Source organism: Anastrepha ludens, chromosome 6 (genome assembly GCF_028408465.1).
Source record: "Anastrepha ludens isolate Willacy chromosome 6, idAnaLude1.1, whole genome shotgun sequence".
Taxonomy (NCBI): domain Eukaryota; kingdom Metazoa; phylum Arthropoda; class Insecta; order Diptera; family Tephritidae; genus Anastrepha; species Anastrepha ludens.
This window is the reverse complement of record NC_071502.1, coordinates 52,606,107-52,622,260: the sequence shown is the minus strand read 5'-3', so window position 1 is coordinate 52,622,260 and position 16,154 is coordinate 52,606,107. Positions and strand designations below refer to the sequence as shown.

The 16,154-nt window shown below is 34.1% G+C and overlaps 1 protein-coding gene across 1 annotated transcript in view; it reads left to right on the top strand.

Annotated features, from left to right (window-relative positions):
• LOC128867071 (protein Wnt-5) overlaps positions 1–16,154 on the top strand; it is a 194,908-nt gene that overhangs the window by 130,286 nt on the left and 48,468 nt on the right. Inside the window, exon 6 of the mRNA XM_054108165.1 lies at positions 1,818–2,075. Coding sequence (XP_053964140.1) covers positions 1,818–2,075 — 258 coding nt within the window. The remainder of the gene's footprint in view (positions 1–1,817; positions 2,076–16,154) is intronic.

The following is a 16,154-nucleotide window of genomic DNA, read 5'->3' as shown; positions in this document are numbered from 1 at the left end:
CTGGTGTTGCAATCTGGCAACTGGCAGCTGTATCGCAAAGTTTGACATTTTCTGGCTTTTACGTACTCAGAACGTTTTGAAATACCAGCGCTATTTGTGTTGTTTACAGTAACTTAAAAGATTCATCTCGGCCCAAAAATGGAATTAAATCGTGAACATTTTCGTGCGGTTATTTTTTACAACTTTCGACGTGGATTAACTCAGCAACATTGCATGGATGAACTTAATTCATTTTTTGGCGATGAAGCTCCATCAAGGACCAGTGTTTATCGATGGTATGGTGAACTCAATCGTGGTCGTAGTTCACTCCAAGACGAATTTCGTGAAGGTCGTCCAAAATCAGTTGTTGTTCCGAAAACCATTGATGCTGTGCGCGAACTGATATTGCAAGATCGTCATGTGACCTATCGTGAGATTGAGACAATCTTAGGCATTAGTGGGACCAGCATACATTTAATATTGCATAAACGTTTGACTGTCAAAAAAATTTGTTCGCGTTGGATCCCACACAATTTGTCAATCGCTCAAAAAAAGGCTCGTGTCGATTGGTCGAAGGAAATGCTCAAAAAATACGATCGCGAGGCTTAAAAATAGGTCAATGACATCGTGACAGGTAATGAATCATGGATTTACGCGTATGAGCCCGAAAGTAAACAGCAGTCGACTGTATGGGTGTTTCAAGATGAGCCAAATCCAACAAAAGTTATTCGCGCATGAAGCACTTCCAAGCAAATGGTCGCCTGTTTTTTCGGAAAAACTGGATATGTCGCAACCGTACCACTAGAACAACGCAGAACAGTAAATTCTGAGTGGTACACAACCATTTGTTTGTCAGTTGTCTTCCAAGAAATTAGGAAACCCAATCGCCAAAGACGGATCACTCTTCACCAGGACAATGCGAGCTCTCACACATCGGCTCAATAAACTGCATTTCTGAGCACCCAAAACATCGAATTAATGGGTCATCCGCCGTATAGTCCTGACTTGGCACCGAATGACTTCTTTTTATTCCCGTACGTAAAAAACAAACTGAGAGGTCAACGTTTTTCGACACCTGAAGAAGCGGTTACGGCATTCAGAATGCATGTTTTGGAGGTACATCATTCAGAGTGGCAAAAGTGCTTCGACAATTGGTTCAAACGCATGCAAAAGTGTATAGATCTTCATGGAAAATATTTTTAAAAACAATAAAGTGATTTTCGATTATTAAAATTTGTTTTTGTTCTCTAAAAAAAGGCACCCCTCGTATCGAATGATCACTATGAGCCACAAGGCTCAAACAAAAAAACAAATTTCGATAAAACCGCGTCAGAAGTTTGGGTACAATTTTTTGAAATTTCCACTGAGGCCGAACCCTTCAATAGTTTCTTCTAGAACTCCTTCTGTTTTGCGCTACCCCCATTACATAGCGATTGCTCTTGCCATCTGTCGGCGCGAATGGGTGCAAGTCCAGAGTCTAATAAAAGTATTGACTCCGCACTGCCGGACAATGCTTTGTAATAAATTCTCAACTTTACCTTTCTCTACATAATTTTTTTGATTGCCTTTTTATGTCTATCTACGTTAACATTTCTGACATTACACACTCTTAAATTTTTCGCTTTTTTCAATAACATTTTTTCTCTTTCTTTTCATCGTTATTCCATCGCTGGCATTTTCATGCGCCACTTGGATGCTGCTTTGGATGTGGTTGGTATTGTCCTTGTTGTTGTTGTTGCCGTCGTCGCCACCTGCGGACTTGTGTATTGGCAACGATGGATATCTTGTAACTACCGTCTTTAAATTATTGCTATTACTTCTGTTGTTGTTGTCGTCAGGAGAAAATCAATCGTGAAATTCTAAACACAAAGGTGTTCAATGTGGATGCCGGCGGCGGCGGCAGACGTAAGCGAAAACGTAAAAATCAGCGCGCTGTCAATGGAATGGCAAACGATCAGCAGGCGGATGCTACAGTCAATGGCGCTGGAGGCGATGGTGCGGAGGGTGGCGGTGCTGCTGGTGGCAAAGGCAAGAACAGTATCATGGCCAAGGCACGAAGCTTAATGAATTTACACAATAATGAAGCTGGCAGAAGGGTAAGTATCCGATACTCTAATGCATAAATTCACTCAAATATAATTTACACGTTTTTTTTGTTGTTGCATTGAATTCTTCGAAACTTTTTAAAAGTGAAGCGGTTCAATACATTAAATTGGTATAATGGAAATGAAAAAAAAAATTGTATATTAATTTTCAATAAATAATTACATAACTTTTATGCATCAAACAAGCCAGCTCACCAGCAAAGCCAAAAAAGTAGCATAAAAAAGTTAAGTTTTTTGCAATAAGAAATAACTGTAAAAACACTCCAACGCAGCTACATAGAAGTACGTGGAAGTATGTTTGGGTGTGTACGTTTGTAAGTTGTTGGGAGTCGATTGTGCAACTTTTTCACGCCATATTAATTTGCTCGAAGCGTGCGGGGGAAATTGCGAATTAAAATCAAAATTCATTTGACGTCCACTTATGGGCAATTTACAAGGACAAATATTGCTTGCAAACCTATTCAACATGTTGTGCTGCAGGTACACATATACACAATACTAGTGCCGTGGCAATAACACAAGAAATTTAATAAAAATTGTTATCAGTTAGAGAGCAATGCTTTTTGTTGTTGTTGTAATATAGTATTACATATTCACATTCAGGAGTCACTTGGCAATTACACACAGTATTTACAAACCCATATAATCAAGTACTATGCATGTTTGTATGTATGTATGTGTGTATGCAGTTCGTGCGGCTAGTCAACAAATCTGGCCAATCAACAGCCAACATGCCTGAGGCAATTAGAGTCTACGTTGATTTCCTGCGTTGTAAATTGAAAAGCACGAAACCGACGACAACGACCACCGATGGCGACTACATACTCGTTGTTGTATTGTTATTTATTGGAGGGGTGATTTTGCTGATGACACTGTTACCAAGCATTGTTTACATCTATAAAACAAGTAATAAAAAAAAATTTTAATAAAATTCAGAAGTACTTTTTTTTAATTCATGTTACCCGAGGCGTCTGCGAGTATTTTTCATCTAGTGCTTTCCCTTCAGTATAAAACAAGCGAAGTTACACAATTTTTTGCTTAACCTAAACGATCCTTATAGCCCTGAACAGCATGAACTGAATTAAATTTTGCTGAACATATGTAACAAATTTTTCATCTTGTCTTAATGTAAATTCATCGCATAGTTTCTAAAATAATTTGCAGTAGTTTCCATAAATTGTTTTTTTTTTTTTAATTATGTGAAGTAGGAAACATTTCGTGAAAAATCGTAAATGCAAAATTTTATCAAGCAGCCATTCTAAACTGTCAGGGCTTAATTAAAATTATATTGATGGTTTTGATTGATTGAAATATCCTTTAACTAAAAACAGAAAAATGTCGGACTCACCTAGAAAATCTCTTGAATACTTTTCGTGCTGCATCCACGTATATTGGATCCCGTTTATCATGAGCCCAAATATGCCAAATTTTCAATAACAATGCCTCGCAATACTTGGAAGCAAAGTAATTACACTCTCACTTGGACTCAAAAGGCCGCTTAATGATCCAAAACTTGTTCAAACATTTTTTCATTTTTCACTTCTACGAACAAATTTGTTTGAAAACGAATTTTATATTTTGGTTCAAAATATTTGCGGAAAATATGTTGTCTGCTGGTTATGAAAACCACCTTCCCTTAAGATTTTTTTCGTATTTTTTCATTAGAACTGAGGTAGCCGGAGCAGCCGAATGGGTTGGTGCGTGATTACCCGGGCTTGAAACTCGCTTGGGGAACGAAGCACCAAACTGATGGAAAATATTTTTCTAATTGGAGTCGCCCTTCGATAAGCAATGACAAACCTCCGAGAGTAGTTCTGCCATAAAAAAGTTCCTCATAAAAACCATCTGCCGCTTGGAGGCAGAAATGATCTTTTATTAATAAATAAGTACAAAATAAAAAGAATTAATGATAAGAACATTAATTTTTAATAGATCCACCCTTTGATTTGATAACAGCAGCAATCCTGTGGGCTGTTATTATGGCGCTCCACTCGTTTATTAGAGCATTTTTCAGGGCTGTTTGCTATGTTACGCTGTGCTTCTTATCTTACGTTTTAAAATAGCCCACATTTCGTCCCCTTAGTATAACAATAGCCTATGTGCTCATATTTATAAATTTATAGGCTATTTTAATACTTAGGGGACGATTTACTCTATGGGATTTAGATCTGGAGACTAACAAATCAATATAACAAATACATGTTATTGTCTCTAAAGCAAAGTATCGTAGCCGCTGATTTTTGAAAGCGCGCGTTAACGAACATTTATTGGACTGTCAATGCGACCCTCGTAAATAAACTTTTCGCCGACACCATCAGCAACCATACATCACCAGATCTTAATTCTGCCTCCCCCATGCTTAACAGTGGGTACTATGCACTCGGTATGGTTTTTCTCGCCCACCCATTGCCTCACGGACGGCACACCAGGTGTACCAAATACCTGTAGGGCAGGAAAGAAAACGTTTTATAATACTTGTGTTATTTCCTCGAAATTGGTCTAAGGTAAGAAGCTAGGATTGCTGAGATTTTAAAACGATGTAAAATAAGTTTTCCTCGAAGTTCGATTCATCAGGCTACAGAAAATTCGACCAAGCTTCCTCTGTAAAATGTTGGTATCGGGAGCCCACTCTAAATACTCTTTAGCTGCTTCCAGAAGCCTTCTTCTAGCTGTTGGAGCACTAAAATATTTTTCCATTTTTTCTAACAGGGCAGCTGCAAGGGCAATAGAGTATTTTATACGATTCTTGAGAGACTCGCGTATAAGTTTTCGGTTTACGCGTTCTCTAGTGAGACGTTTTCATTCACATTTTTGTTTATTATGGTGGGATAATGTCGCCGTAAATCGCTGAACTCCATAATGCGAACGACCCACCAAACAGGCAATCTCAACCTGAGACTTCCCTTCCTCACTTAGAACTTGGTTATCACTCGTATGTAATAGTTACAAAGTTCAATTTTGTTAGGCATTACGATAAAAAGAACTTATTTATAACCACTTGACAGTTTTACACTAAAGATTATTCATACATTGACTGCCAAATTTATAATCCCAAAATGTTATATTGTAAGTAAAACTATAAAAATACAACTTTTAAGGCATACGCACCAAGTGTGTCATGGTTTTTCCCGTAATACAATTTAGTGCTGTAATCAAAGGTTAAACGCACTAGCGACACATTTGCAACAAAGAAGTTGTTACTTTGGTAGCCACATTTGAAATTACTTGTACTATATTTCATAGTCTGTTAAACTTTCGAGTTAGATTCAAATACCTACAGCGAAGGGTGAAAAGTATGTAAGCGTAAAATATCGATGTAGCTAAGCGCTATCATACGTACTCGTATACGAAGTGTGTTCAAAAATAAGGTAAATTTTCAAATTTCGCGGGCTACGTACATTCGACTTTCGATTATTATTTTTCTCGATGATATGCTCGCGGTTTTAGGAATATGACTAAATTATTTATTTGTTTGTGGGAGGCATAAATAAGGCAAGTGTTTTGCGTGTTCGGCGATTTCATCAAAGAAGTTGCATCAAATTTTGTTTAAAAAATGGAATTAAGTACTCAAAAAAACTTGAAATGTTGACAGTGGCATACAGTGAGAGTTCTCTGACTCAACAAAATGTTTACAAGTGGTACAAGCTTTTCACAGAAGGTTGAGAATATGTGAATGACGACGCTCACTCTGGACGCCTTAGCACATCAACCACCGAAGAAAATTTTGAGAAAGTGAAGAAAATTGTTATGGGGGATGCGGCGTATTGGTTGGCTCACCCCATGCACTCTTTTCGAAAGTTTTGGGCATAAAACGTGTAGCAGCGAATTTCGTTCAAAAAATTGCTAAATTTTGACCAAAAACAACGAGGCATGAGCATCGCTCAGGAATTGTTGAATGACGTCAACGATGATCCAGAGTTGCTTAAAAGGGTCATAACTGCTGACGAATCATTGGTATATGTTCATGACATCGAAACCAAAGCCCAATTGTCCTAATGGAAGAGTCCAAGAGAGCCAAGACCAAAAAAATCACGCCAAGTTCGATCAAATGTCAAGGTTTTGCTCACTATTTTCTTCGATTGCCATGGCGTAGTATATCAGGAGTTCTTACCATTGCGTGAAGCAATACGAAAAAAAACGCTCGGAAATGTGACAAAAAATTAAAAACTGAAGTTGGTTGGTGATATAAGAAAAAATTAATGCAATCACCGCCCAAGTTACCTCGTTTCCGTCTAAACAACGACTGATTGGAAGAGTGTGCGAATACATAAGAAATGAGCGGGCATAATTCTGCTGCCGAATCCCCTTTGAAGTGACAACCGAAGTTACTCTCACAATTTTGCCTTGGATGGCCAAACTTGGTAATCTATAATTTTTGGGTGGAAAATGAGCAGGTACAATTCTGCTGCAGAATCCCCTTCGACGTGGCAGCCGAACTTACTCCCACAATTTCTTTTCCAGTTGGCCAAATCTTGTAATCTATCATCCATCGCTTTAGATACATAAAAAGCAAAACATCGGTTGGCAACGTCGAACTCAGTATCACTTATGTATTTTCGAAATATTGAGAACTTGAATGCTATGTTGCTGTTTTGTATCGTTTATGTTGGGAACTTCTTTTGACTTTATATAAGAGGCGCGTTACAAAAAAAATGACTTTATTTTTCCATGAAAATATTTATTTACTCATAATATCTACAATAGTTATATTTTGTCGCCGGCTAAGTAATCCTTCTTCGCCTAATGCTTTTTCCTGTTGGAAACCATTCCAACAAGCAGGTCGTTCAGTCGGAAGACCTCGGACAACTTGGCGAAAAACAACCGTATTTGGCTTATTATGGAGCGAACTGAGGGTTATAGCCCAAAACCGTACTCGCTGGCGATCTGGAGTTATTGACGCCCAATGTACCTCAAGGAGTTAAAGGAAAACATATACATGTTTGAAGTATGCATAAGCACTTCCAATTGCGATATTTGACTTTGAGCTCTTTCACAGCTGCGGTCTTTGTCTCCATAATAGTTTCAAATCCTCTTTATTTTTAGGGTATTTTCAGTTTCGACGACAGAAAACCCAGGTTGCTAATACAGTGAGTGAGGTTTGTTTACGGTGTTTTTTTCCAAAATCATAAACAAGCAATGGCATGTGAGCTACCGCATTATTACACTGCAATATCCGTGAATGACTGTTCTATAATTCCAAGCAATTTTTCGTATTACTGCACACCAACGGGCATAATTTAATAATTTAAATTTTAAATTTTAGAGGCCACTTTGTTTTGAACAAATCTCACATATGTACATAACTAAATACTTACTCACATTGTTACGTGTCTCAAATGCCGTTTCAAGCCCGTTTCAATCAATAAATGCAAATTTGACATGCTTTCCAGTTACTCCAAGCGCACTAATAGTAAGAAACAAAAAATTCCTATTCTTCCCATACTTTTCGTGACGATTAGTCACAAAACATATTGCCAATAGCCAAGTGATAGCTGATCGCTGATTGTTAATGGTGGTTGGTTGCGAGTTGTAATCTATGCAAATTATGCGTGAATAAATTTTTTCTACGATCGTTACGAGCACTTAAGCAAATTGAGGCGCAGTTGAATTGGAGCCATTTAGAACACATATTTATTATAAATATATCTGCATGCATAAGTGTGTATGTGTATGTGTGTAAGTACAAAAATTTATATATGTACACACACATAGTATATGCATGTATATGTATGCCAACAGCGATAAGGCGTTATGTCGTAAGACGGTGCTGTACTTCATTCCTCCTCGATTTGTCCCACAATTAACAGTGGCACAGTAAGCGGTTGTTGCACGCTAGCTGCCTTTTTGCTGAAATGGGGTGCGCCAAAATGCCGTTTGAGATTTTTCACACCAGCTGTGACGGTTGCAATTAACAGTTCATGCAGCTTTTATGAGATGTTGGGTTTATGGCCTTTAATTGTTTTTACAAAAACCAAAAAAAAAACCTTCTATGAATTAATTCGCTTCAATAAATTAATGTGTCTTTTGACATTCAAATGATATTTGCTGATAAAATCAATTTTAATATATTTTTGGTTAACAACGTGGTATTACATTTGTCATTAATCAACTTTATCTCGTATTTGTAATCTGTAAATACAGTTATAAATGTCATAAAAATAAATTCAATTAAAAATGGTGAGAAAAAAATGCAGCATGAAAAATTGAGAAAAATTGATTTTTTACGATTTTGTATGCAATCAGAGGCTGGCTGATTTTAATGTAAATTGAATGACTATGAAGATACACAAGCCTCCAGCACAATAAACTCAGCATGCAACATTTTTCCTAAATCACAGTTCGGTGCGTCTAATAGATAATACAAAAGTTTTTGTTGCAATTGTATGAAAAAAAAAAAATAAAAAAAATAATTGGCACTTACTCCCCCTTTGGGTGTTTGACCGAGCTCCTCCTCCCATATGTGGTGTGCGACTTGATGTTGTTCCAGAAAAAGAGGGGCCTACAGTTTTAAGCCGACTTCCAATGGAAAATGTTTTTTATGAATAGCTTTTTCATGATAGAAATACACTTGGGGGTTTGCCATTGCCTCACGAGGGGCAACCACTATTAGAAAAAAACTTATTCTATCATATTATTCTTTATTCATGCACGGAGATTCGTACCTACATACTTCAAAATGGTAGTCAAGCAGCAACCCATTCGGCTACGGCGGTCGTAAAAATTGTATGGACAGTGACTATAAGTATTCCTAGGATAAACATCGTGTGGTGGCTCAACCGAGCTCAATGTAGGCTTTTTGGAATTTGTTTTAAGGTTGAAGTAAGGTATTTTAAGTATTTTGTGCTTTTTATTTATTTTTTAAAATTAGTGTAAAATTCAAGAGATTCATAATTAGTAAAAATTTCACGTCAATCAGAGCAAAATGTATAAAGCTATGAGTATTTATACTTGCCTTGTTCCAAGCTGGGTTTCTATACCGGTTTGGCTTTAAAGCATAGCCGTTTGGTAAGCCTTGGATTTGAAACCAGGCACGCATGAAAAATTTTCTTATAAAAATCCATCTGGTGTTCGGATTGGCATAAAGCTGTAGGTCTCTCCATTTTTGGAAAAATATCAGAATGTACACCATAAATTTGAGACGGAATGCGGGCAAACACGCAACGCAGGATGTGGGCGCCACTTATGTATACATATTGTCACCAAGCATCGTCTTATATATATAATTGGCGCGTACACCCTTTGTGGGTGTTTGGCCGAGCTCCTCCTCGTATTTGTGGTGTGCGCCTTAATGTTGTTCCACAAATGGAGGGACCTACAGTTTCAAGCCGATTCCGAACGGCAGATATTTTTATGAGGAGCTTTTTCATGGCAGAAATACACTCGGAGGTTTGCCATTGCCTGCCGAGGGGCGACCGCTATTAGAAAAATGTTTTTCTTAATTTTGGTGTTTCACCGAGATTTGAACCTACGTTCTCTCTGTGAATTCCGAATGGCGCACCAACCCATTCGGCTACGGTGGCCGCATCGTCTTAAATCATTATAGTCATCATCAATTCCTATTGTCGCGAATGGAACATAGGGCCGCAAATAGTTTTTATAAAATAAAATAAACAATTGGGTGCCAAATTCTTTCTAAACCTGTTTTGCATCTCAAGTAGAGAGTTAAAATTAAATAAAAACTACATGGATATGAAAAGTGCATAGACAAATTAAAAGTTAAGTTTTGCCGATCAGTGTTATTAATCTTACAATAACAAATTAGGCGCTCTTTTTAGGGAAAATCGATTTTTTGACTTTCAAGTGGTAGGAGAAATTGAAAAATCAGAAAAACGTTCATCGCGATATCTCGAACAACTTTCTTTCAATGAACGCATTTTGATTTTTTTGTTTCAGTTATTTCTGTGGCGAGCTGTGATGTACACTGCGAAATAACTGACTTGGCGATTTGTAAATTCACTGCCACTCGCTCAATTTTCAATGAAAGTTGAAGAAAATATGACTCAAATGTTGTATTATTATATGAAAATTTACTGAATAAACTAAGACTATCTGTATCGCTAGAAAAAAATCTGGAAGACTTGCCTGTTTTTGACGAATTAACCTTACCAGCTAGGTGAAGAAATAGTGCAAGGGAGACAAATTGCTACTTTTTGGCGGGCATCGTGGACTCCGTTGTTTCGGCTCATTATTCATTTTTCGGCGACCCATTTTGTTAGTTTCGAACTATAAACAAAAATTCTAATATATCGTATGACACGATTTTTGGGCCACTTCAACTTGCACTTTTTTATATCAAAATTCTAAAGGTTCAACAAGCATGTGTCCTCGAAGTTTTTCTGGAAATAATAAATTTTAAATAGTTTTAATTGGTTTTCAGCAAAAAATTAGCGGCAAGCTAATCACCTACCCTGTCAGAAATCAAAAACAGATTAACGAAACGAACGCAAGACTGAGTCTTGTCGAGACCCTACGTTCCCGAGAGGAGTGAACAAGAAAAAACAAAAAAAATTTCAAATTATTATGTTTAATAATAATTAATTTTATAATTTTTTTCATATTATATTTATAATATTTTTCAAATTATTTTGATTGACTTCATTAAAAGTTATATGCTAAAAAGTCGAAAATAATATTCTCTTTTTCTGCATACATAAAAATGACCAGTGCGAAAATTCAAGAGAATATTCCAAGTCCTTCTATTTCATTCCAAAGCATTCATTTCTATAGGAGAGTACGAAAGTTTCGTGAAAATTTGGTCGCATATTTTTTGAGTATTCGTATTTGATTTTTTTTATAAGGTCAAGCATTTTTCACTGCCATAGTTTTTAGTGTTGCTGCTGTCACTTTAGCTGATTGTTGATCTTGTTTGTTTTCAGCGCGCATTCACTTGTTGGTGTTGTGGTTGCGCTTATTGTTGCTGGTAATGAGTGATGTTGGTGCGCTATGAACTTTGCAAACCTTTTTGACAACTTGGACGACTCGGCCCCTTTTTGCTGCATTTCTACATTGAACTTTTTCGCCCATGGGTGAATAGCCATGCACATACATATGTATGTACATATGTGTACACGTATGCATGTCCGCATTGTTGGCTTACTGCCACACAAAAATTGCCACAAATGATTTTTAAACAATCCAGTTCGAGTGCAGCATTTGTTTTCTTTTTTGTTTGGTGTTTTTGCACATATCTTGGCAACGCTGATGCCAGTGAAAAATTGCATTTTTTATTATTTTCTGGATATGAATTTTTTTGGCTACAGCCGCACTCACCTTTGTGGTTTAGGCTATTTGTGGCAAAATTTCGCGTGCACACGCTAAGGAAATTGCTTTTTGTAAAGTGTCGGGAATAGTCTGCTCATATGCGTGTATACATGCGTTTGTGCATGTACGAGGTGTGTTCAAAAAATAAGTTGAATTTTCGCGGGCTACATACATTCGACTTTCGATTATTACTTTTTCGGTCTCGAAGATATACTCACGGTTTTAGGAATATAGCTAAAATTATTAGTTTGTTTGTGGGAGGCATAAATAAAACAAGTGTTTTGCGTATTTGGCGATTTTCTGCTATCGAAAATAATGGATCAAAGAAATTGCCTAAAATTTTGTGTAAGAAATGGAATTAAAATGTGGACAGTGGCATACGGTGTGAGTACTTTGAGTGAAAAAAAATGGTTACAAGTGGTACACACGTTTCAAAGAAGGTCGAGAATATGTGAATGCTGGCGCTCGCTCCGGACGCCCAAGCATATAAAACCAATGAAAATGTTGAGAAAGTAAAGAACATTGTTATGAAGAATCGTCGAATCACAATTAGAGAAGTAGCTGAGGATGTCGGCATATCGGTTGGCTCGCGCCATGCACTCTTTTCGAAAGTTTTGGGCATGAAGCAAAAACAACATCGCTCGGGAATTCAACGATGATCCAGATTTGCTTAAAAGGGGCATAACTGGTGACGAATTATGGGTATATGGTTATGACATCGAAACTAAAGCCAAGCTAAGCCCCAATGGAAGAGTCCAGGAGAGCCAAGAAAAAAAAAGCACGCCAAGCTCGATCAAATGTCAAAGTGTTGCTCAGGAGTTCCTCCCCCAAGGTCGTACGGTAAATAAGAAGTATTACCTTGAAGTTATGCGTCGTTTGCGTCAAGCAATACGAAAAGAAAGCCCGGAATTGTAAAAAAAAAAATTAATGGCTTTTGCATAATGAAAATGCACCTGCTCACTCATCTTTGCTTGTGAGAGATTATTTGACCAAAAACAACACCGTTATTATGCCACAACCACCGTATTCATCAGATCTGGCCCCCTGTGTCTTTTTCTTGTTCCCAAGATTGAAGAGACCAATGAAATAACGGCGTTTTGCGGCGATTGAGGAGATAAAAACCGAATCGCTGAGAGAGCTCAAGGACATACCAAAAAGTGTATATCAGAACTACTTCGAGGATTAGAAAAAAGCACTAGCACAAATGTATTTTATCTGAGGGGAACTACTTTGAAGGAAATAAAATAGAAATTGATGAATAAATAAATCCACCTTATTTTTTAAAACACCTCGAACATATGCATTGGATATGAATAAAGACTTAAACCTGGTACTGCATTTGAAGTTTCTTAAATATTCATATTTTGTACGCACAACTAATGTAACAAATTTTTTGTCAACGTTATTTTGCTTTTCTTTCGTTTTTTTTTTTGTTGTTGCAAAGGCGCCTAAGTTTTAAAACTTTTAAAATATAACAATCTGATGGTGCTAAATGGTTAAATATTTCGCAAATCTTGATTTGAGACTATTTGCCAAGCCTTCCTATGAAAAAGTGTTTTGAAGCTTGGAAGAGCCGTGGGTACCATGAAGATTACCATCAAGGGAATAAAATAAATATTAACGAATAATAACAACTTTCGGATAACATTCGAAATATTTTTCATTCTAAATTTTTTCGTTAATATTTCATAAAAAGATAGTTCATTGTTTTACAAAAGTACTATAAACCAAAATTTCAAACTTTATACAAATTGTGCAAAAATTTAATAAATTTCTAAATATATATACATATCTATACTAATATTATAAAGAGGAAAACTTTGTTTGTTTGTTTGTTTGTTTGTAACGAATAGGCTCAAAAACTACTTGACCGATTTTAAAAATTCTTTCACCATTCGAAAACTACATTATCCAAGAGTAACATGGATTACATTTTATTTTGGAAAAAAATAGGGTTCCGCAAGATATTTGGATTTTTCGGACACAAACTGAAAAAAATCTTATAAGTAGTATGTATATTCCGGACTACAAGACAATATCAAAAATGTTAAAAATTTAACATTTTTACCATTTAACTCATTTTTTTAACTTACAGTTACTCAAAATTTTAACATTTTTTAACATTTAACTCATTTTTTAGCTTATATTATCTCAAAAAATAAACGTTTAAATTTTGATGTGGGTCGATGAGTCCAACCCTAAATTATAGTTACTCGTAGTTAATATTTTTAAGATATTAAAGATATCTATTTTTGATGTACTAGTAATCAATATTTAGGTTGGTACAGTTAAAATTTTGTGTTGGGTCGATGTCTATTAAGTGAAAAAATGTTAAAATATTGATTACAAAATATTTAAAGTAATCTATTCAAAAAAAAAAAAAAAAAAAAAAAGGATACATTTATTTTTTAAAGTACCTTTCAAAAAAAACGACGAACTCCTCAAAACAAGAGTCTTTGAGTCAGATTTGAACTTGCAACAAAATTATTGTTATAATTCCAACTGCTTAACCAACTCATCTAAACATCATATTCTGAAGTAATGTAATTACAGCTGAGTAGTATGCAAAGCAAGCAATGCTGATCTTATCAACATTGCTCACAATCTATAAATAGAATAAGCATAAGCACAAACCAAAAAAAAATGAAATACTGTTGAATACGAGTCACAAACTGCAAGATAAGCATAATATTTGATAAGCTTTTATACATCAACACATGTTTCGACTCTGTCGAAACCGTTTGACTTTGTCAAACATGGTTACAAGTGCAGTATGTATTTAGCGTTAGAAGAGGGTGGACGCAAAAAAAAAACAAAACAAAAAGATTTTATAACTATGGCTGGTAAGTTTTTTTTTTTGTAATTTTTTAAGTTTTTATTAATTTATTTATTTGTTTCAGAAGAAAGTATGGATTTCGATGAAAGCAAGGATGGATTTGATGAAGAAGGGGAAAAATTTTTTAAAGATCTTGAAACCTTCACCAGTTTTTGTATAGAAAAACGTATTTCTTCTTTTAATCAACTAAAAGAAAAATATATATTTGAAGGCAATGGCCTAAAATTAAAAAATGAAAAATATAAAAATTTTTTGGATAATATGTTTATGGATAAAAAAGATAAAAAAAATTATAAGAAAGATAAAAGAGAATTTGATTTCATCGATTTAAAAGAATTATTGGAATCAAAACGTGTAAACCAATCTAAACCAGTTGGTTTAGATTTTAAAATTGATAATGAATTTATACAAAATTTACAAAAAGATAGTATTGATGATAATATTACAAAATTATATAAAATTAATAAATTATTATTACAAAATAAGAAAAATACTTTTTATATAAATTGTACAATAGGATTAATTTTAGAAGAATATGCAAGAAAATTGCAATTAGAAAAAGGTTATAAAAAAATTGGTGTAAAATGTAAATATACAACTATGAAAGATATATATAAAAAATTTAAGATAAGCGAAAGCTATGCTTGTAAATTACGTTATATAGGCTTTTTGGTAACACAATACCAAAAATTGCAAAATTTAGATATAACCATTGATGGATTATATAAATATAGAAAAATATTAGATATAGTTTTTGATGAAAAAAATGAAAAATATAAAGATTTCCAAAATAACTGGATATAATAAAAAATAAAAATCTTATTCAAACAAAAATTCAAACATTTTTTTATATTGTAAAGAAAAATTCAAACATTTTTTTATATCTACCATCATTTGTTTCTTGTTCTTTATCTATTACTAAAAATCCAAACTGTTCTTTCCAACATTGAATACACATATTTTTTAAAATATCATAATCAATATCATTACAATGATCATTAAATATGTGTTTCAGATTAGTCTTATCTTGTTTAAATAAAATTATATAGTTTGCATTATCTCTTATCAATTGTTTAGGTATTTTTGAATATGTTTGACATAAATAAAAACAAGAAATGTTATTGTGTCTACCATAAGCAAAATAATTGGCAATATTATCTTGTTGTTCTGTAGAGATATCGTCAAATATTATTACAGAATATGGTTTAATATTTTCAGGTGTTGGTAGAGATTGAATTGATAAACATTTTATATCTTTAGATTCCAAATCATTTTTAACACACAATTTATTGAATTGAATTATCATATCTTCTAAAAATTTATATTTTTCTTGATAGCAAGTTTTTGAACAAATTATTATATCAGAATAATAAATCTTTGATAATATATTTAATAATACATTTGTTTTTCCGCAATTACTTGGTCCACAAATAATTGCTCTAATAATATTCGGAAATATTTCATTTAATCTTTTTATTGGTTTATGAGTATCAAAATTTTGAATAGTTAATTTAATTTTATTATCTAATTTAGTAACTTTTAAATGACCATCCATAATTTAGAATTTTAGATAAATTTTTTTAATCTATTAATATAATTAATTACATATTTATTTCAATTAATTTTTAGTTAATTTTAATTTTATAAAAATTTAAAAAAACAAGTCAAACATGCATCACTTGATTTGTTAGTGGATTATATGAATAACTATCATCACTAATAATTAAACAGTGAACGACTGTATTTGATGGAAAATCTTCTGTCCATTTAAATTCAATTTTAATATCAATAGCAGCCTCTTTAATTACCTCATTCTGTTTAGATGTATCAATGCATATTATTGGATATTCTTTTAAAAATGTATCATAATTAACTATTGGTAAATTATTTATACTAGAACCATAATATGAATTTTTAAAATCTAGAAACATATTATATAATGTATCAAATTTATTTTGATTAATAGATAGTTG